Source organism: Vespula vulgaris, chromosome 13 (genome assembly GCF_905475345.1).
Source record: "Vespula vulgaris chromosome 13, iyVesVulg1.1, whole genome shotgun sequence".
Classification (NCBI taxonomy): domain Eukaryota; kingdom Metazoa; phylum Arthropoda; class Insecta; order Hymenoptera; family Vespidae; genus Vespula; species Vespula vulgaris.
In genome coordinates, this window is record NC_066598.1 from 4,354,179 (window position 1) to 4,376,614 (window position 22,436).

At 26.6% G+C, this 22,436-nt stretch overlaps 3 protein-coding genes across 17 annotated transcripts; all 3 read right to left on the reverse strand.

Moving 5' to 3' along the window:
• Nucleotides 1–952: 952 nt before the first annotated feature.
• Nucleotides 953–10,336, reverse strand: LOC127068650 (uncharacterized). 15 transcript variants are annotated; one of them, XM_051005059.1, is made up of 7 exons: nucleotides 8,017–10,334; nucleotides 3,329–3,448; nucleotides 2,590–3,244; nucleotides 2,366–2,456; nucleotides 1,676–1,821; nucleotides 1,378–1,510; nucleotides 953–1,315 (listed from the first exon to the last, which is right to left on the reverse strand). In XM_051005059.1, the coding sequence occupies exons 3-7, from the start codon at nucleotides 2,610–2,612 to the stop codon at nucleotides 1,265–1,267; spliced, it is 444 nt and encodes a 147-aa protein (XP_050861016.1). In that variant the 5' UTR covers nucleotides 2,613–3,244; nucleotides 3,329–3,448; nucleotides 8,017–10,334; the 3' UTR covers nucleotides 953–1,264. The 15 variants fall into 15 exon arrangements, 11 of the variants coding, with proteins under 11 accessions (XP_050861016.1, XP_050861023.1, XP_050861014.1 ...); XM_051005066.1 differs by lacking the exon at nucleotides 8,017–10,334 and adding an exon at nucleotides 4,156–4,577 and having other exon boundaries at nucleotides 1,413–1,510; XM_051005057.1 differs by lacking the exon at nucleotides 8,017–10,334 and adding an exon at nucleotides 4,156–4,577.
• A 2,004-nt stretch (nucleotides 10,337–12,340) lies between these two features.
• On the reverse strand, nucleotides 12,341–18,587 carry LOC127068647 (uncharacterized). The gene is made up of 12 exons (XM_051005053.1): nucleotides 18,444–18,587; nucleotides 17,853–17,978; nucleotides 17,627–17,717; nucleotides 17,144–17,289; nucleotides 16,499–16,631; nucleotides 14,711–14,828; nucleotides 14,378–14,636; nucleotides 14,177–14,299; nucleotides 13,988–14,078; nucleotides 13,255–13,400; nucleotides 12,823–12,955; nucleotides 12,341–12,745 (listed from the first exon to the last, which is right to left on the reverse strand). The coding sequence occupies exons 1-12, from the start codon at nucleotides 18,470–18,472 to the stop codon at nucleotides 12,695–12,697; spliced, it is 1,446 nt and encodes a 481-aa protein (XP_050861010.1). The 5' UTR covers nucleotides 18,473–18,587; the 3' UTR covers nucleotides 12,341–12,694.
• Nucleotides 18,588–19,716: 1,129 nt separating this feature from the next.
• On the reverse strand, nucleotides 19,717–22,084 carry LOC127068648 (uncharacterized). Its single transcript, XM_051005054.1, has 9 exons — nucleotides 21,926–22,084; nucleotides 21,551–21,670; nucleotides 21,301–21,427; nucleotides 20,967–21,225; nucleotides 20,757–20,879; nucleotides 20,587–20,677; nucleotides 20,270–20,415; nucleotides 20,025–20,157; nucleotides 19,717–19,915 (listed from the first exon to the last, which is right to left on the reverse strand). The coding sequence occupies exons 1-9, from the start codon at nucleotides 22,082–22,084 to the stop codon at nucleotides 19,865–19,867; spliced, it is 1,209 nt and encodes a 402-aa protein (XP_050861011.1). The 3' UTR covers nucleotides 19,717–19,864.
• Nucleotides 22,085–22,436: the final 352 nt, after the last annotated feature.

Sequence of the window (22,436 nt, forward strand, 5' to 3'; positions counted from 1 at the left end):
CCTCAGGTTTAAAATACGATAGAATAAAATAAGGAACAACGATAATATATCATAGATGTGATCAATAATTCTTCTCGTAAAAAATTTCTTCTCTTAATTATGTCCGTTTTACTCAATAGCGAGCGAACTATAATTACTACTTGAGTATTAGTAACACATTTATCTTGCAATAATATCATCATACTCAAGATAGGAATATTTGCAGTATAGAGTGCACTACGCTTACAGTGTAAAAGATATGTATTTATTTTCTGTTTTAAGTGGGCCCTTGTGTGGGTCCGTAAGAAGAAAATAGTACTCGGAATGTAACAATTCTTCCCATAAATTAATGGGGGAACACAATTTCAAGATAGATGAGCGATTAAAAATACTTTGCGAATTTAAATTTGTAAAGATATATTTGACGTATGGAGATAAAGTTATTGAGATATTTGTGTTTTCGTTAATCATGATAATATTCGCGTATCATTAATTCTACATCGTTAAACTTTAGTAATATATAATTAAACAAATTATAAATTGAACTGCGAGATTTAAAAAAAAAAATACTGCTCGAAATACAGTAAACTTCTTTAAGACATTATGAAGAATCTTCTGTGTACTGAAAAGAAATAAATAACAAAATTCACATTTTTCCTTCATTCCTCATTCTAATCGTCCTCTATTATAGCCGAAGACTATATTAGAAGTTTTTTAATATAATAACATAATAATAGTAAATACCGTAAGAAATTATATTTATAAACGTGATCTCCCTTATTGATTTATGTAATATCGAACAATCTCCAACAATATGAAATTATGCATATGTAAGTATAAAAGCAGATAGTCGTTCCCAAAAATAAGATGAAGGAAAATATGTCTCGTATTTACATTCAAAACATGCGTAGAACAGTCTGATTACTGGAACTCTTCTCAGTCTCTATCCAACCACGATAGAATATGGTTGTTTCAGAAACATGACGTGTTTAACCTAAGCGATTTTATCGATAATGCAATTCATACAATAACGAACACTTGTGAAAGATATCGCGAGTAAAAACTTATTAAGTAAACGCATTTCTTGACTGTTCTCAAAATATAGTCAATGCTTTTTAATCATAGTCATCATGTCAAATAAAATGATAATTAGACAAAATTGAAAATCGACCTTGATACCACAATATATTTAATATACGTAAGTATATTCTATTATTCTAACTGTAGGGAACTCTTGTACATAGAAATAGATTTAATATATTCATTCTTCTCAGATTAGTTGCAGTTAATGAATGTTATAATACACCATAGCAAATGAAAAAGCTTTTCGCAATAACTAAAATAAAAATGTCGTAGTTAGCACAATATATTAAACATGAATAAATTATGTATTCTTACTCCTGAAAAAACTTCGTTAGATGATACAAAGATACCTCCAATTGAAAGTGCGCATTGCTTTTTGCTTCTGGCTATAATAAACAACAATAACATCTGAATTTTGGTGGAGAGCTCATAAAACGGAATTTGACAACTGCAAAGAAATATTCGATTTGTAAACAAATTATCGAATGATTTATTATCAAGAATATACTTTAAATTAATTTTATAAATATCGATTGGGGTGTTTCTAAAAGTCATTACCGGTGTATTAGTAACCGGTGCAAAATAATATTTCGTAACATTTTATATATCTTACAATTCTTCGAAAGCTGCATCGCCATGATTTATAAGCATCTGTCCAATGTAAAAATTAATATATACCCCAAATAAAGAAGCAAAAATGTAGGTACTACATTCCATTAGTTCATTTGTATTTTGCATCAGTGCTGCTAATTGAAATATCTAAAAGAAAATTGATTAGATGATAAGATTAATTATTGTAAATATTATTTAATTTTTCTTCAACAACATAGATGAACATGCACTGTAATGAAAAAATTCTGTAAAGCAATTTCGCGTGTACAGAAAAGAAAAAAATTTTAGCAAATATTAACTTGTTGATTGTTTAATGATGCAAAAAAAGTTATATTAATCTCATATACTAGTTATATCCTCATCATATATCAAAATTATGATCAGTTCCACATCTCCGCTTAAATAATCAAAAACCAACAAAATAATATTTTTAAATAATTATTCACTAAACGGTAGATCTAAAAAGCACATGTAAAATGAAAAAAAATATTGCTATAATATGAAAGTTCAGTTACAAAAAAATTAATTTTTATTACAACAGTTTCGTTTGTGCCATTAAGATACATTAATTTTATAAAGGATAATAGTAGCCATCTAAAACAAAAATTTTTTTCTTGCTTTTCTATTAGTCTTTAATCTATTAGTTTTCTTATTCTTCTATTCTTTCACTTATTGCAAATGAATTACTTACACTAAGAAAATCCAATATAATAAGAATCATCCCAAGGAAAGCACAAATTAAATAAATTACATTCGAAATACTGTTCAGATGATCGACAAACCTAAAACATACACATAACACATACAATTAAATAAATAAAAATAGTAATCATTAAATATAAAAAAAGAAGTTATCAGAAATTAAGATTCCTAATTATTTAATACGCTCGTAGAAAAAAACTATTTTGGACTAACTCTGTTACCCTTCTGTGACGCATTATAATGTCCACTATCCAATAGAATTCTTCTTCTTGTTTTTTATTTAACAAAGCAATTTGGTTATAATTCTTTTTATTTAGAAATGGTTGACGTATTTTCTGTCTAACGAAAAATGATATTTACAACTTTGATGATAATTGTAATTAAAACAAGTGCCATTTTCACATTAAATACGTACTTTAAAACGTATAATTGACAACATGCATGTTGTATGGATATCAGAAATGATGTATAACATACAACGGCTATAGTTATAAATATATAGATTGCTATAGTTTGATAAATAAACAAACTGTAATACAGTGGTCCTGGACTTGAAACGCCGTTAATAGGAAAGGGTAATTTTAAATGAATCTTGTCTAACATTCCAAAAAGATATAAAGAAAGATTCAAGATACATGGAGATATAATTGCAATAAAATAAAAGTTAAGGATAGCTAAAACAATCAAAGAAAATATATAATTGGAATATTGTACTTCTTTACTATGTACATAAATTTTATATGTACTTACCCACGAAAAAATACGTATAAATTTTACTTTGCTTCGTGTACTGTTTGAAAACCATCAATTCATTTTCATCGGACAATCGCGCATAATCCAATATAAAATGAGCGTGAAATAATTTCCTCTGAAAATAAAATATTTTTCTTCCGTAGTTAAATATATTCTCAATAAATAAATACTTAGTTAATGTGAAATAATTCATACGAACTGCTTCAAAGTTAAGACAAATAAAACCATAAGTAATCAGAGAACATAGATTACATAATGTATTGTGCATCAATTTGACAGTTGAATGAAATGTAACATCTGACGTGTAGAGCTGATAAAACTGAAATCAAAGAATGCGTTTTTTAAATTAAAATCCGATTTATTAATAATAATTTTTAATGATCTTTTGATATTACTTATTATTTGAAATTCGATGTAACGATCTTTTGGAGAAATATGAGCAAATATATGTGTACGATAAATCGTAACTATTCCGCCTTGAAAATTAGTAGAATCTAGCGAATATCTAATCTCTATAGATATTTTTAGCATAAAAAAAAAAACACAAAAATCTTGCCGCATTACAAAACTGATAATATTTCATTAAACAAAATGGAAAATCGTTTTTCTCACTTTTAATAAAGTCGTCCCTGTGAAAGAAGTTGTATCAAAAACTGATGACATTAAATTGATTTAAAACTTATGACAAATAAATTTAATAGTAAATAATGTAAATGAATTCAGTCAACTGAAAAGTAATATCCACACTATTCTCTACAAATGAAACTTAAAAATCGATTAATAATAAGAAGAAAAATTATAATAATCATATATATATATATATATACACATATATATATATGTATATGTATATGTACACATCAATAGCGCAATCGCTTACCTGAAATACAAACATTGGAAATACGTAAACAGTAACTATACAAAACAGTAACAACTGTTTGTTCACATTTTGAGAAGGTCGTAAACCAATCAACAATTTAACTAGTCGATTGGAAAAAAAGAAATGCTTTTCGTAGTAGCTCATACCTCTGATCGACATTGTGAAAAGTCTTGCGTGTTCTATTTTCAAGTGAGCAACACGGTTCTACTTTATTGCGCATTATAATTGCTCTCTATTATAGCTTATAGAAAGTTTTGTAAAATAATGGCATGAAAATAGTATTTAATGATTGAGTCTATAGAACATAACGTTCAAATATTGCTCCCCTTTTGACGAATATCGACCACATATGGTTATTATCGATCACTCGGGTATACGATAAAATCTTTTGTAAATACGAAAACAGCTGATTGTTCTCAACGATCGATAGAAGGGTGAAATGGCTTACACTTTCATATTGGAAGGACATGCGCAGAAGGATCGATCAAATACAATCTCTTGTCAGTCACTGTCCGATCGTGATATAGAATAGTCGCTTTAAGAAGGAACAGTACGTGTCGGAGCAAGTAGCAGGTGAGTTTGATTTTATCGAACAAAAAAATCGTCATATGTTGTATATTTACGAAAAAAATATTCAGTATATATGAAGTGAACACATTTTTTTGTGATAAGTACTGGTTAAAATTTGATTATGATATTTCAAAGTGAGAGAAAATGATAAGACATGAAAATGAATAAAAATTTGAATACGTATCATATATGCGTTAACTTTTACGACGATCAACGTATTAAATACAGGAGAGTACGTTTTAATTTTTTATGAATGAGTCAAATCTTCATCATGTAGTATTTGATTTCACATTTTCATTACTTCTATATAACTATGAATCTAATGAACACAATACAAAACCCTCGTGAAAGAAAATGCTTTTTCATAATCAAAAAAATATATAAATAAAATGAATCGTTTGTTTAGTAAATGTGACCAGTACTTAAGGTGAACGGCTATTAGGCAGGAAAATAAATGTAATTATAAAACATCACATACACTTTAATATTTAGACCTACCTTTATATTTAATATAAGTGAGTACATTTTTCTTGGAAAGAATAAAATTTTTGATAGAAGTAATAATTAATCTCATATTTGAATCGTTAAATAAATAATTTGTAGTTATTGAATACTATAATACACCATAGCAAATGAAATTGCTTTTCGCAATAACTAAAATAAAAATGTAGTCGTTAGCAGAATATATTAAACATAAAAAAATTATGTGTTCTTACTGCTAAAAACATTTCGTTAGACGCTACAAAGACACCTCTCATCGAGAGTTCGCATTGCTTCCTACTCCTTGCTATAATAAACAACAATAACATTTGAATTTTTGTGGAAAGCACATAAAACGGAATTCGACAACTGCAAAGAAGTATTCGATTTGTAAACAAATTATCGAATGATTTATTATCAAGAATATACTTTAAATTAATTTTATAAATATCGATTAGGGTGTTTCTAAAAGTCATTACCGGTGTATTAGTAACCGGTGCAAAATAATATTTCGTAACATTTTATATATCTTACAATTCTATGAAAGTAGCTTGGCTATGATCTATAAGCATTTGTCCAATGTAAAAATTAATATATATCCCAAATAAAGAAGAAACAATGTAGATACTACATTCCATTAGTTCATTCGTATTTTGCGTCAGTGTTGCTAATTGCAATATCTAAAAAAAAATTGATTAGATGGAAAGATTAATTATTTTAAATATTATTTAATTTTCCTCCAACATAGATGAACATGCATTGTAATGAAAACATTCTGTGAAGCAAATGTTCGCGTGTACAGAAAAGAAAAAAATTTTAGCAAATATTAACTTGTTGATTGTATAATGATACAAAAAAATTATATTAGTCTTATATATTAGGTATGGTTATATCCTCATCATATATCAAAATTATGATCAGTTCCACATCTCCGCTTAAATAATCAAAAACCAACAAAATAATATTTTTAAATAATTATTCACTAAACGGTAGATCTAAAAAGCACATGTAAAATGAAAAAAAATATTGCTATAATATGAAAGTTCAGTTACAAAAAAATTAATTTTTATTACAACAGTTTCGTTTGTGCCATTAAGATACATTAATTTTATAAAGGATAATAGTACTTATCTAAAATAAAAATTTTTTTCTTGCTTTTCTACGTCTTTCACTTATGCAAATGAATTACTTACACTAAGAAAATCCAAAATAATGAGAATCATCCCAAGGAAAATACAAATTAAATACATTAGTTTCAAAGTATTGTTCAGACGATCGACAAATCTTAAACATACACATAACACGTCCAAATAAATAAATAAAAATAATATTCATTAAATATAAAAAAGAAGGTATTAGAAATTAAGTTTCTTAATTTTTTAGTACGTTAAACAAAATTATTTTGGACTAACTCTGTTACCCTTCTATGACGTATTATTACGTCCACAATCCAATCGAATTCTTCCTTCTTTTTATTTAAGCAAGCAATGTGGTTATAATTCTTTTCATTTAGAAAATGTTGACGTATTTTCGATCTGTCAAAAAATAATGTTTGTTACTTTGATAATAATTGTAATTAAAACAAGCGCCATTTCTATATAAATTACATACTTTAAAACACAGAATAGACAACATGCATGTTGTATGGATATAAAAAACAATGCATGACAAACGCTCGATATAGTTAAAAATATATAGATTGCTATAGTTTGATAAATAAACAAACTGTAATATAGTGATCCTGGACTTGAAATACCATTAATAGGAAAAGGTAATCTTAGATGAATCTTGTCTAACGTTCCAAAAAGATACAAAAAAAGATTGAAGATACATGGAGATATAATTGCAATAAAATAGAAGTGGAGGATAACTAAAACCATCAAGGAAAATATATAATTGGAATATTGTTCTTCTTTACTGTATACAAAAACTTTTTATGTGCTTACCCACGAAAAAATATGTATAAATTTTACTTTGCTTCGTGTACTTTTTGAAAACCATCAATTCATTTTCATCGGACAGTTGTGCATAATCATATATAAAATGAGCATGAAATAACTTCCCCTGAAAATAAAATGTTTTTCTTGCGTAATTAAATATATTCTCAATAAATAAATACTTAGTTAATGTGAAATAAATCATACGAACTGCTTCAAAGTTAAGACAAAGAAAACCATACGACATCAACGAACATAGATTACATACTGTATTGTGCATCAATTTGACAGTCGAATGCAATAAAACATCTGATATATAGAGTTGATAAAACTGTAGAAAGAACGCGTATTTTGTATAAATCCCATATATTAATAAGTTTACTCCTTTTAAGGAATATTAACAAACATATATACGTTTGATCGTAACTATTCCGCCTTGAAAATTAGTAGAATCTGGCGAATATCTAATCTCTATAGATATTTTTAGCATAAAAAAAAAACACAAAAATCTTGCCGCATTGCAAAACTGATAATATTTCATTAAACAAAATGGAAAATCGTTTTTCTCACTTTTAATAAAGTCCTCCCTGTGAAAGAAGTTGTATCAAAAACTGATGACATTAAATTGATTTAAAACTTATGACAAATAAATTTAATAGTAAATAATGTAAATGAATTCAGTCAACTGAAAAGTAATATCCACACTATTCTCCACAAATGAAACTTAAAAATCGATTAATAATAAGAAGAAAAATTATAATAATCATATATATATGTATATATATATATATATGTATATATATATATATATATATATATACACATATATATATATGTATATGTATATGTACACATCAATAGCGCAATCGCTTACCTGAAATACAAACATTGGAAATACGTAAACAGTAACTATACAAAACAGTAACAACTGTTTCTTCGCATTTTGAGAAGGTCGTAGACCAATCAACAATTTAACTAGTCGATTGGAAAAAAAGAAATGCTTTTCGTAGTAGCTCATACCTCTGATCGACATCGTGACTAGTCCATCGACATCGACACGTTCCGTGTTCTATTTTCAAGTGAACAACACGCTTCTACTTTATTGCGTATTATAATTGCTCTCTATTATAGCTTATAGAAAGTTTTGTAAAATAATGACATGAAAATAGTACTTAATGATTGAGTCTATAGAACATAACGTTCAAATATTGCTCCCCTTTTGATGAATATCAATCATTTATGGCTATTATCGACCACTCGGGTATACGATAAAGTCTTTTGTAAGTACGAAAACAGCTGATTGTTCTCAACGATCGATAGAAGGGTGAAATGGCTTACACTTTCATATTGGAAGGACATGCGCAGAAGGATCGATCAAATACAATCTCTTGTCAGTCACTGTCCGATCGTGATATAGGAGAGTCGCTTTAAGAAAGAGCAGTACGTGTCGGAGCAAGTAGCATGTGAGTTTAACTTTATTGAAGGAAGAATTCGACATATGTTGCATACTTACGAAAGAAATAGTAAATATATCCGAAGTGATCCCTTCTTTTTGAGTATAGATAGTGATTAAAATTTATTTATTTATGTCGATTTCAATGTGAAAGGAATTGATGATAAGACATGAAAATGGATAAAAATTTGAATATATATCATATATGCTGTAATATTTATGACGATCTGCGCATTAAGTGCAGGAGAGTACGTTTTAATTGTTTATGAAGGAATCAAATTCATCATGTAATATATACTGGCATTCACTTTTTTATTACTTCTATATAACTGTGAATCTAACGAATGCAATACAAAGTCATCGTGAATGAAAATACTTTTTCATAATCTAAACAAAAAATTAAGAAAATGAATCGTTTAATTCGTAAGAAAATATAACCAATACTTGAGGTGTACGGACATTAGGTAAACAAAAAAATGCAATTATAAAACGTTATAATTGCATTTCTTTTTTTACACTTTATATTTAGACCTACCTTCATATTTTATAGAAGTGAGAAAATTTTATTGTTAATTTTATTATTAATTTTATTCTTGGGAACAATAAAATTTTTAATAGAAGTAGTATTTAATCTCATATTTTCATCGTTACTAAATGAATAATTTGTAGTTACTGAATACTATAATACACCATAGCAAAAGAAAATGCTTTTTGCATTAACTAAAATAAAAATGTCATAGGTAGTAAAATGGATTAAAATTGAGTAAAAAAATGTTCTTACTTCTAAAAATACTTCGTGCGACGATACAAAGATACCTCCTATTGAGAGTACGCATTGCTTCTTGCTTCTTGCTATCACAAATAACAGCAATTTTTGAGTTTTTACAGAAAGCATATAGAACGGAACTTGACATCTGCAAGCATTCGATTTGTAAATAAATTATTGTATAATTCACTATCAAGAATATCCTTTAAATTAATTTTATAAATATAGATTAGTATACTCTTAAGAGTCATTATCGGTAAATTAGTAATCAGTGCAAAAGAACATTTTATATATCTTACAATTCTGTGAAAGCAGCTTGGCTATGATTTATAAGCATTTGTCCAATGTAAAAATTAATATATATCGCAAATAAAGAACAGACAATGTAGGTGCCACATTCGATTAGTTCACTTATATGTCGCATTATTGTTGCTAATTGAAATATCTACAAGACAATTGATTACATGAAAAGATTTTTTTTTTAATTTTATTTAATTTTCTTCGTATAGTATAGATGAGCATGCATTGTAGTGACATATAATGACATTTTATAAGATATATTTTCTCGTGCTAAAAAAAAAATAAAAGAAATTCCAGCAAATATTATCTTTTGAATAGTAAATAATTTCATCCATTTTTTTACATAAGACAGGTTTATCCTTGATCGTGAGATGATACAAAAGGATTATATTATTCCATATAAAGTACTATATATTAACTCATAATAAAGTTACATATATAAATAATTATTCGCTAAACGGTTAGAAAACTTTTGTGATCTGATGAATGTAATCTAAAAAGTATATTTCAAGCGAAAATGAAATATCTCCGTAATATAAAAGTACAATTTCAAGAAAATTGATTTTAATTCGGACAATTGCATTTATGCCATTAAGTTACATTGGTTTTATAAAGATTAATTGTACTCGTCTAAAAAAAATTTTCTCTTACTTTTCTACACTTTTCACTTATTTTATATGGATTACTTACATTGACAAAATCCAACATAATGATGAGCATCCCAGCAAAAGTACAAATTAAATAATTTATTTCCGAAAATTTGTTCAGATAATCGACAAATCTAAAACATAAATAATTTAATAAAAATAGTAATAATTAAATTTAAAAAACAGGCAGGGTATCGTAAATTAAGCTTTCTGATTTTTTAGTGTGTTCACTAAAAGAATTATTTTGTACTGACTTCGTTACTCTTTTGTGACGTATTATTATGTCTACTATCCAATTGAATTCTTCTTCTTTTTTATTTAACCAAACGATTTGGTTATATTTCTTTTTTTTTAAAAATGGTTGACGTATTTTCAGTCTGGCAAATAATGATATTTAAGATTTTGATAATAATTTGAAACAAACGTGATTTCTACATGAAATACGTACTTTAAAACATTTAATTGACAGCACGCATGTTGTATGAATAACAAATACGATGTATAACACACACTGCCTATAATTATAAATATATAGATTGCTATAGTTTGATAAATAAGCAAACTGAAGTATAATGATCTTGATTTTGAAACATTATTGACTGAAAAGGGTAACTTTAAATGAACCATGTCTAATGTTCCAGAGAGGTACAAAAAAATATTGAAGATACACGGAGATATAATTGCAATAAAATAGAAATTGAGGATAGCTAAAACAATCAAGGAAAATATATAATTGCAATATTATATTTCTTATGGACAAAAATATTTTACGTGCTTACCCACGAAAAAATACGTATAAAATTTACTTTGCTTTGTATATTGTTCGAAAATATTTAATTCATCCTTGTCGGACAGCCGTACATAATCAAATTTAAAATGAGCATAAATTGATTTTGTCTGAAAAAAAATATTTTTCTTGCTAGTTAAATATATATTAAATAAATAAAAACACAGTTAATGTAAAATACATCATACGAACTGTTTCATAGTTAATATAAATAATACTATAAGTAATCAGAAAACATAGAATAGTTAACATGTTCTGCATCAATTTGATTGCCGAATGCAGTGTCACATCTAACATGTAGAGCTGATAAAACTGCAATCAAAGAACACATTTGGTTAATAAAAATTCCATACATTAATAAATTAAGCTCTTGAGGTATGTTAACATACATATATGTATGTTTGATTTATTTCGAACTATTTCGACTTGAAAAATAGTAGAATCTGGTGGATATCTAATCTCTTCTTAGCAAAGAAAACAAAAATCTTGTATTGCAAAACTGATAATAATTCATTAAACAAAATGTAAAATTGATTTTTCTCACTTTTAAAGAAATCATCCCTGTGAAAAAGATTGTATTAAAAATGCATAACATTTAGTTTATCATTCAATTCGACTTCATTATAAGGTTTCTATTCGCATGCAAAACATATTTAATATTAAATAATGTAAATGGATTAAGTCAATTGAAAAATAATATTCTCTTAGAGGATTATTCCTTAAAAATGAAACTTTATCATCGAAAAATTATAAAGGAAAGATGACATCAATAATAACAATAACAAGAAAAAAAAAGAATTATAATAATCACATACACACATACATATATATATATTCACACACACATACGTAGTAGCCCAATTACTCACCAGATACGCAATCATCGGAAATATGTAAACAGTTACTATACAAAATAGAAATAATTGGTTGTTCGAATTTTGAGAAGGTCGAAGACCAATCAATAATTTAACTAGTCGATTGGAAAAAAAGAAATGCTTTTCGTAGTAGCTCGTACCTCTGATCGACATCGTGACTAGTCTTCCGTGTTCTATTTTCAAGTGACCAACACGGTTCTACTTTATTGCGCATTATAATTGCTCTCTATTATAGCTTATAGAAAGTTTTGTAAAATAATGACATGAAAATAGTACTTAATGATTGAGTCTATAGAACGTAACGTTCGCATATTGCTCCCCTTTTGACGAATATATTATCGACCACTCGGGTATATGGTAAAGTCTTCCGTAAATACGGAAACACCTGGTTGTTCTCAAGGATTGATAGAACAATGCAATAGCTTACATTTTCAAGTTGAAAGGACATGCGCAGAAAGGTCGATCGAATACAACTTCTTGTCAGTCACTATCCGATCGTGATACAGACCACTCGCTTTAAGAAGGAGCAGTACGTGTCGAAACAAGCAGAGTGTTAATTCGATCTTTTTGCTAACAGATCTCAGCATATATTTCATACTTGCGAATGACATCGTATGTATATACAAAGTAAATCCATTATATTGAGAAAAGTATAGGCAGTGCTTAAAATTTATTTATTTACGACGATTTCAAAGTGGAACAGTAAAATAATCTGACAAGAAAATGAACGTAATAAAATATTATATCCAATACTCATGGTGATCTTGACATTAAACAGAAGTGAGTATGTTTTGATCTTTATTGAAGAAATTAAATAATCAACATGTACTATTTTATCTAATATATTCATTACTTCTATACAACTGGGATTTAGTGAACATTATAAAAAACCATCGCGAAAGAAAATGCTTTTTCAAGTATCTGAAATAAAAAAAAAAAGAAAGAAATTAACGTTAGTACGATGCATTATTAATAATCAAGAATTTCATAGTTCTTACTGCGGAAAACACTTCGTACGACGATATAAAGATTCCACCGATTGAAAGCACACAGGGTTTCATACTTCTTAATGTTATGGTTAACAACAACTTTTGAGTTTTCGTAGATAGAATGTAGAATGGTACTTGACGTCTGCAAAAAAACTAATTTGTCTTTGATATAGAATAATTTTAATTTTTTTGAAAGACAAAGTTTTAAATCAATAATATAAACTTGGAAGAGTGTATTTCAATCACTCAATGACATTTGTTAGTCAATCTATAAAGGGTATCTCCATTTAAACGATATTATCAAATATCTTCGATCGTATTAATTTTATCTACAGAAATTAATAAGATTGGATATATTTGATCATATCGTTTAAAATAAGATATCTTTTATAAAAAACTACTTCTTCAGAAAAATATTCCGTAGGATTTTATATATCTTACAACTCTTCGAAAGCAGCATTGCTATGATTTATAAGTGTTTGTCCAATGTAAAAATTAATATATATATTAAATAGAGAGCCAACAATGTAGAAGCTACATTCCATTAGTTCCCCTATATTTCGCAATATAGCAGTCAGTTGAAATATCTAAAATTAGATAATAAGACACTTTCAGTAGAGAAATATTGTTATTTCTTCTTTTTTTTTTTCTTTGAATGAAAAAGATAAATATGTATATCAATCTTCTGTTATAAAAACCCAAGTTTCTTCAAATAAAGAAAAAAAACAAGATTATACGGTTAAATTGGGCTAACTTTAACCAACGAGTATGAAATGATAATCGATTTCTAATTTTGTAAATTAAAAAAAGAAAAATAGGAACAATGTATGACAGATAATATCTATCAAAAAGTATCAATATCTACTAAATATATTCTGCTAATATTTTTTTTTTTAATAATAAAAATATAAATTAAGTTTATATATTTTTATAAAGCCTAAAACGGATAAAAATACTTATCGCACGCAATTTGAGATAAACACCTTCTATAAGAATATAATATTAAGCCAATACGAAGAGAATAAAAATTCCAATAAAATTATCAAAATTCGAAGAAATTAATTAAATTAGTTTTAACTTACATAAACTCATAAATGAGAGTCATATATACAAAAATAATAGATTGCTCCACTTCCATACTTGATCCATAACTTATATCAAGAGAATTACTTACGTTCAAAAGATCCAATACAATAAGAAACATTGCAAAAGATATTACAATTATGTAAGTTATCTTCGACAAATAATTTAGGAGATAAACAAACCTACAAACAAAATGAAAAAATATAACAATTATTAAAATATAACAAAAAAAAGGTGTCATTAACAAAGCTAAACACTCGAAGAATTATTTTAGACTAACTTCGTTACTCTTCTATGACGCATTATTATATCCACTATCCAATTAAATTCTTCGTTTTTTTTATTTAACCAAGTCTTTTGACTATATGTCTTCTTATTTAGAAACGGTTGACGTATTTTTAGTCTGGTATGAAAAATGATATTTACGATTTTAATAATAATTGTGATTAAAACAAGCGTCACTTCATTGTTAAATACGTACTTTAAAATGCTTAATTGACAACACGCGTGTTGTACGAATGTCAAATACGATGTGTAACACACATTGGCTATAGTTATTAAAATATAGATTGCTATAGTTTGATAAATAAGCAAACTGTAGTATAGAACCCCAGGGGTTGTAACACCATTAATAGAAAATGGTAACTTTAGATGACTCTTGTCTAATATTCCAAAAAAATATAAAAAAACATTGAAAAGACATGGAAATATAAATACAATAAAATATAGATTGAAGATAGCTGTAACAATCAAAGAAAATTTATAATTGAAATGTTGTATTTTTTATTATTTATATAAATTTTTATATTCTTACCTATGAAACAATAAGTATAGATTTTGCTTTGTTTCGTATACTTTTCGAAAATGTTCAATTCATTCTCGTCGGACAGCTGCATGTAATCAAATTTAAAATGAGCATAAATCGACTTCATCTAAAAATTAAAATGTTTTTCTTGTCTAGTTAATTGTGTTCTCAATAAATAAAAACTAGTAATTAATGTAAAATAAATCATACGAACTGTTTCAAAGTTAAAGAAAATAGTGCTATAAGTAATCATAAAACATAAAGAAGCTAACATGTTCTGCAGCACTTTGATAGCCGAATGCAATGTAACGTCGGACGTGTAAAGCTGATAAAACTGTAGTCAAAGAACGCGAAATTTGAGGGATTAAGATCTCATGTATTAATAGATTAATCTCTTGAGAAATATTAACACACATGTGTACGTTAGATTCCTTTAAAATTTGAACTATTTTGTTTTTAAGAAAAGTAGAATCCGGCAGATATCTAATCACTGTAATTATTCTAAATAAAGGAAACAAAAACGTTATTATTTCATTAAATAAAACATATAATCGTTTCTTTTCATTTTTAAAAAAGTCGTCCCTGTAAAAGGATTAATATTAGAAACGAATAACGTTCAGTGTATCATTCGATTTCGCTTTACTACAAAATTTCTACAATTTTCATATGCAAATAAATTTATTATTAAATAATGTTAATGAACTGAGCCAACTGAAAAGTAATGTTCATTTAGAGAAAACAACTCTTTATGAATGAACTTTTATCTCAAAAAATTATTAAAAAAAAAAAAACAACGACAGTCCAATAATAACAATAATTATTATTATTATTATTATTATTATTATTATTATAATCACGGACAGTATTGCTTACCTGATGCGCAATCATAGGAAATAAAAAAACAATTATCATACAAAATAGTAACAACTGCGTACTCAAACTTTGAGAAGGTCGAAAACCAATCAATAATTGAACTAATCGATTTGAAAAAAGATAGTGTCGTTCGAAATAGATTAGACCTCTCTCCGACATTGTGACGAAAAGAATATTCCAAGTTCTATTTCGAAATAAGTAGTAAGCAACAAACCCCACGCTTTTTCTTCATTGCGTATTCTAATAGCCCCTTCATTATAGTTATTAACATTATTTGTTAAAGAGTGACATGAAAATAATACCGTAATAATATCATAATGGTCGAATCTGTAAAACGTTGCATTAGAATATATTGTTTTTATAGACTTTTGTAATATCAATCCCTCACAAAATATACGTAAGTGTAAAGACAAATGATTGTTCCCAATAATCAACCTTCGACTTTGAATTTTCAATGACATGCGCAGTAGCGGCTACTGACTGTGGCTCGTGTCAGTCACCATCCGACCACGGTAGAGTGTAAATGTTTAAAATAAAGTGTTACGTGCTAGGAAATACAGATCAATGTAACAGCGAGTGAGTTTATCTATATTATAGATGACTTTGAACGAATATACAATGTTTCGAACAACATTTATTTTCTTTGAGGAAAAATATCGTTAGTATTTTCTTATTTAAATAAGGTTAGTACTACAATTAGCAATTTTACAGTCACTACGTTAAAGATAGAATAATATAATATATTACAATATGTTAATGATATATAATATATTAATAATATTTTATAATATAATCGTTTGAGTTTTAAATGTATTGTAATATATCATTGCAAAAGAAAATGCTTTTTGAATTAACTGAAATAATAAATTCGACATTAACAGTGAATATTAATGCATTGAATATTAATAATTTATTGATACTTACATTAGCAAAAAGTTCATGCGAGACTACGAAAATACCGTTGGTTGAAATCTGACATGGTCTCATGCTTCTTGCAATCACGAATAATAATAATTTTTGAGTTTTTTCGGAAAGCACGTAGAACGGTATTTGACATCTGTGGAAAAATATCTTTTTCTTTCCCTTTTTCTTTTTTTTTTTTTTATAAAATAATTATTTGCTCGAATATATAAGACTTCGTAACAACTTGAGTTTATTAATATTATTAATAAATTTAATTAATTATATTATTTATAAATTTATTAATTTTATTGAATTTACTAATATCAATTAATTTTAATAGATCGAAATCTATGATCTTTTGCAATATCAACAAAAATATATCAATTTAAAAAAAAATATACTGCTCTATTTAAAACGAAGGAAATAGCGCAATTACTTCGAATATTCGATTTTGATTTAAAAAATACCAAATAAATAAAAAAGTTCCAGCTAGATTACATAACCATGATAAAAATTCTCTATAAAAAATTTTCTAATAATGTTTCTATTGCTGTAATTAAGAAAAATGATGTAGTTACGAAATTAATAACATACTGTTTATAAATAGCCGTTGTAACGAAACTTTAGATTAATTATAGTATGATTAATATAAATGCTATTTCTTACAATTCTTCTAGAACTGTACTGTTATGATTTATAAGCATTTGTCCAACATAACAGATAAGATATGTAACAAGTAAAGATCCAGCAATACAGATACCACATTCAATTGTTTTGCTTATATTTAGCAATATCTCAGATAATTGAAACATCTAAAAAAAACATGCAATAAAATATAAAATATAAAAAACAATTCTTTCATAATTTCTGCACTAAATATAAATATAAATGTGTGTATGTGCGTATGATATTTATTTATTTATACATTGTGTATGTATATATATATATATATATATATATATATATATATATAAATATATGTATTCATATTTATATATATATATTATATATATTTATATTTATATATTTATATATATTACGTATATATTTATATATATAATTTTTTAATTAAATAGTTATAGTGAACTTACTCAAAAATAAAAATTGTTCCATTGTTACCATAGCTATTGTTTACGTATATATACTTACATAAAGAAAATCAAAAATAATGAACACCATCACAAATAAAATTGCAAGTAAGTAAGTAATCTTGAAAAGTTTCTTTATCAAATGAACATGCCTTAGGAAAAAAAAAAGGAAAGATGAATTATAATGAAATATAATAAAATAACACAAATAAAATAAAATAAATAATAATATATATATGTATATAGATAAGAAAAAAAAGAAAAAAGAAGATGATACTGAAACTAACTCCGTGACTCTTATATAACGCTTTATTATGTCAACTATCCAATCTAATTCCTTCTGAGATGTTCCACTGTATGAAATCCTTGGTATATAATTTTGATTCCTTTCAAATGGTATTCGTATTTTCATGCTGCAATGAATTTGTTATCGAATAAAAAGTTGTTATATAAAATCTATATAAATGATGATAATAAATATTCTTTTTTCTACATAAAACAGGTACATTATAATACTCAATTGACAACACGCATGGTGCACCAATATAAAATACGTAGAAAAGCACACACAGCCTAATATCGTTAAGACATAAATCATAATAATTTGATAAATAAACAAACTATAATACAGCATGTCTGTGTTTAAAACATAATTAACAGGAAAGAGTAATATTAATTGAATATCCTCCAATGTTCCAAAAATATATTGAAAAATGTTTAAAATACTTGGAGATATTACTGAAATCGTATACAGGTTGTTCAAACCTAGGAGAAACAATTATATATATATATATATATATATATATATATATATATATATATATATATATATATAATTGCAATACGATTTTTATTCTTATTAAAATAAACATACTTACCGATCATAATAATAGTATATAATTTGCATTCTTTTGTATATTTTTGAAAAATGGATAATTCCTCGATGTCCAACAAATGCTCGTAATCAAATTTAAGATGAATGGATATTATTTTAATCTATAGATTTGTATGACACAATTAAATATATTCTTTGATATGAAAAAATTAAATCAATCCAAGAAGAATAATAAGAACTGTGGAGAAACTAAAATAAATTCCACTGTAAATAATCATAATAAATAAAGCAATAAAGGTTTTCTGCAAAATATTGAGATTAGATTGAAATTTAAGATCTGACGTTAACAGCTGATGAAACTGAAAAACGAAACATTCCAATGACAGATAAAAATTCAGCATCAATCGTTTGTAAAAAGTATGTTCATAAATAAAAAAAAAAAAATAAAAAATTTGTGAATACAAAAAGCACAAATTTAAAAAATATTCGTTTTGAGTAAAATATTAATTCTCCTAAAAATGTTTATAAACACAAGCACAAGCTACGACATAATAACTAATAATTACCTGATACAAGATCATTGTTGATAAGAAAACTGTTATTACACAAAAAAGATATAACTGATCATACGAACTTTGATAATAATGAAGACCCGTTATAAGTTGTACTAATCGATAGGAAAAAAGAAAGTGCTGCTCAAAGTAGCTAATACTTCTAACAGACATTCTAAAGTATCTAACGTTATCTTCCGCAAAATAAACAAACCGCGCGCCTCTACCTTGTTGTACATTCTAATAACTCCTTTGTTAGAATCTGTAGCATCATGTTTTAAATTAATAACCACATCATCACAACCTATAGCCCTACTTTTAAAACAGTGACATCATGATAATTCCATAATGATCGAATCTATATAACATAACGTTAAAGTGTATTACTTCCATACGCTATTATATTATACAACAATTCGATATACAATACAGATACACATAAGTGTAAAAACAGCTGGATGAACCCAACATTTCAGAGACGGACATTATATTTTATATTTTCAATTTTCACTGACATGCGCAATAGCGTCTTATAACTGCATCAATTCTTGTCAGTCGCCATTTGACCGCGGAACGATATAGTTGTACGGAAAAGAGGAGTGCGCATTAAAGTAAAAGTGATCAATATAATAGTGGATTAAGTGTAATTAACTTTATTACTGAAGTGTGGAATTGTACCAAGTGAATACATTTCTACAAGTAAAAGTAAATCAATTTCATCGTTACAATGATGAATATCAAATTAATAATAGAATATGTGAAATTAACCAAATTTAAATCTACAACAGTTATATTTAACTATCTTTAATACTTAAAATGATTGCAAAGTTCAAAAATGTGACTTTTGGAAGAAGTGTAATCTTCTATTTGTAACTACAAAATATATATTTTCATTGTGGTATTACCATTTTCTTTACAGCATTCTATAAAATACCATTGCAAATGAAAAAACTTTTTGAATTATCTGAAATAAAAGATTTGTTCTTAATATAATGAATTTTCTGGAGAATATAGACAAGTATATAGCACAATCCATATAACTTTTTAAACAAAAATAATTAATTCTTGTTCACCTTGGCAAAAATTTCATGCGACGCTATAAATATACCACCGATTGAAATATGGCATGGCTTCATGCTTCTTGCTATTATAAGTAACAAAAGTTTTTGAGCTTTTCCAGAGAGCGTATAAAATGGAACTTGACATCTATAAACATTGATCAACTTGGGAACATTTCAAATAAGAATAATTAAATACTTATGACTACAACTCAGATCCATATTAACTGAAGCCGATGTAATATTTCGTAACATCTTACAATTCTTGGAAAACTGCTGTGCTATGATCAATAACCATTTGTCCCATGTAAAAATTAATATAAGCAGTTGATAAAGATCCGACAATAACGACGAAACATTCAAACGTTTCGTCTGCATTTTTCAAAATCGTAGGAAATTGCAATATCTAAAAAGAAGCGATAAAGTAATCAGATTTTCTAAACAAAAGATTCCTAATAAGTTAATTCAAAATAAGATAAATAATATAGTGAAATAAATGACAATAATTATATAAATACAACATAGAAAATGATTTTTCTTCCCTAAATATTTCACCAATTGTTTAAGTTTTACTTACATAAAGAAGATCAAAGAAAATAAATACCATGGAAAGAAAAACTCCAATTAAGTAAATTATCTTGGAAAAATTGTTTATCAAATCTACATATCTTTCAAACAGAAAAAAGCAAATCGTTATGAAGAGAAAATAATAAGGAAACAAAATCAATTTTATATTATGGAACTAACTCCGTAGCTTTTATATATCGGGCTATTATGTCGACAATCCATTTCTGCTCTTTCTGAATTTTTCTATTATACCAACAATCTTTTTTATATACCTGGTCCTTGAACGGTTGATTTATTTTAATCCTGTCATAAATAAGTTAGAAGATACTGTTAACATTCATGACAATACCTTGCATAAGAAATAATCTACTTTCGCAATTAAACACGAACATTAGAAACCTAAATAGCACACATGCGTGCTGGATTATTACCAAATACGATGAAAAGGAAACGCAAGTTATTATCAACATAATAAAGATTGCTGTTATTTGATAAATAAGCAAACCATAATAAAATGGCCCTGCATTAGAGACATTATTAACAGGAAATGGTAAGGTTACATGCACACCGTTAACTGTCCCAAAAATATTGAAGAAAACACTTAAAATACTTGGTAGTGTTATCGAAATACCATAAAGAGAGCCGGAACCTGCAAATGTATATATGCTCAATGATTAGTCACAAAATGGTGTTTACAGTTATTCTGTTAAACATATGTACTTACTCGCGAAAATAATCGTAATTAATTTGGATTGTTTCACGTATTTGTCTAAAATATATAATTCATTCTTATCCAGAAACAGTTCGCAATTATCCATACGATTCGTAAAATTAACAAGTAATTTTTGCATCTAGAAACGAAAAAACTCTTTCTCATAGATGCATACATACGTACATACATACACACATCCACACACATGTATATAAATATATTTAATAATAAATGATGATAATGTAATAAAAATTGTACGAACCGTTGGAGAATGAAAGCAAACATTTGCATAAATGCAAATAATACATAAAATACATAACGTCTTCTGTAGTATTTTATAATTGGAATTCAATTTAATATCCAATGTAGAAAGCTGATAAAACTAAAATAATAAAATGTTCGTGGGAATTCAATTTAGTATATATATTCAAATAGTATTCAATGTATCGTGAAAAATAATTAATATCTATTCTTACTAAATTACATCAAATCGTATGCTTGTTTAAAATTTTTATTCCTGCATGAATTAAGTTAAAACTAATAATAATATTAAATAATAACAATAATTAATAATAATAACTGTAATAAAAAAATGAGTAACTATAAAATTATGAGGCATATAAAAAAAAACTTTTACCTGATGCACAATCATAGGTAATACGTAAATAGTTACTACACACAGAAAAAACAACAAGTCTTTCGAATTTTGATGACGACGTACGCCCAATATAAATTGCACTATCTCTTTGGAAAGAAGAAAGTGCTGCTCGTAGTATTCCGAACCTCTTAAAGACATTTTGATACAGTTGATATTTTCAATTACAAAAGAAACAACTAACACCACGCTCCTATTTCATTGTGCATTCTAATAACCCTTCATTGTAGCAGATAGCACTACTTAGAAAACATTGACGAGAAAATTTTCCCACCATAGAGCGTAACGTCAGAACATATTTTTTCTATAAACTTTTATAGGGTCGAACCCTTCGCTAAACGTCTGGCATGACATAGATATTAACACAGGTGTTCTCAGCTATTCAGGATGGAACCTTATATCTTACTCTTTTAATTTTCACGGACATGCGCAGCTGCAGCTTGTGACTGCAACTCTTGTCAGTTGTCGTCCGACCGCGGAACGGTACAGGTAC

Coding starts and splice junctions, on each gene's coding strand:
- LOC127068650 (XM_051005059.1), bottom strand. CDS start 2,612: ATGCGTCACAGAAGGGTAACAGA. Junction 1,822..2,365: donor TTATATTGGATTTTCTTAGT/GTAAGTAATTCA, acceptor ATTTTCTTTTAG/ATATTTCAATTAGCAGCACT. Junction 1,316..1,377: donor CTAACGAAGTTTTTTCAGGA/GTAAGAATACAT, acceptor TTTTTATTTTAG/TTATTGCGAAAAGCTTTTTC.
- LOC127068647 (XM_051005053.1), bottom strand. CDS start 18,472: ATGCAAATTATATACTATTATTATGATCG. Junction 13,401..13,987: donor TTGTATTGGATCTTTTGAAC/GTAAGTAATTCT, acceptor ATCTAATTTTAG/ATATTTCAACTGACTGCTAT. Junction 12,956..13,254: donor AATGCTGCTTTCGAAGAGTT/GTAAGATATATA, acceptor GTTTTTTTGCAG/ACGTCAAGTACCATTCTACA.
- LOC127068648 (XM_051005054.1), bottom strand. CDS start 22,084: ATGTCTTTAAGAGGTTCGGAATACTACGAGCAGCACTTTCTTCTTTCC. Junction 20,880..20,966: donor GTGCTATTTAGGTTTCTAAT/GTTCGTGTTTAA, acceptor TATTTATGACAG/GATTAAAATAAATCAACCGT. Junction 20,158..20,269: donor ACAGCAGTTTTCCAAGAATT/GTAAGATGTTAC, acceptor CAATGTTTATAG/ATGTCAAGTTCCATTTTATA.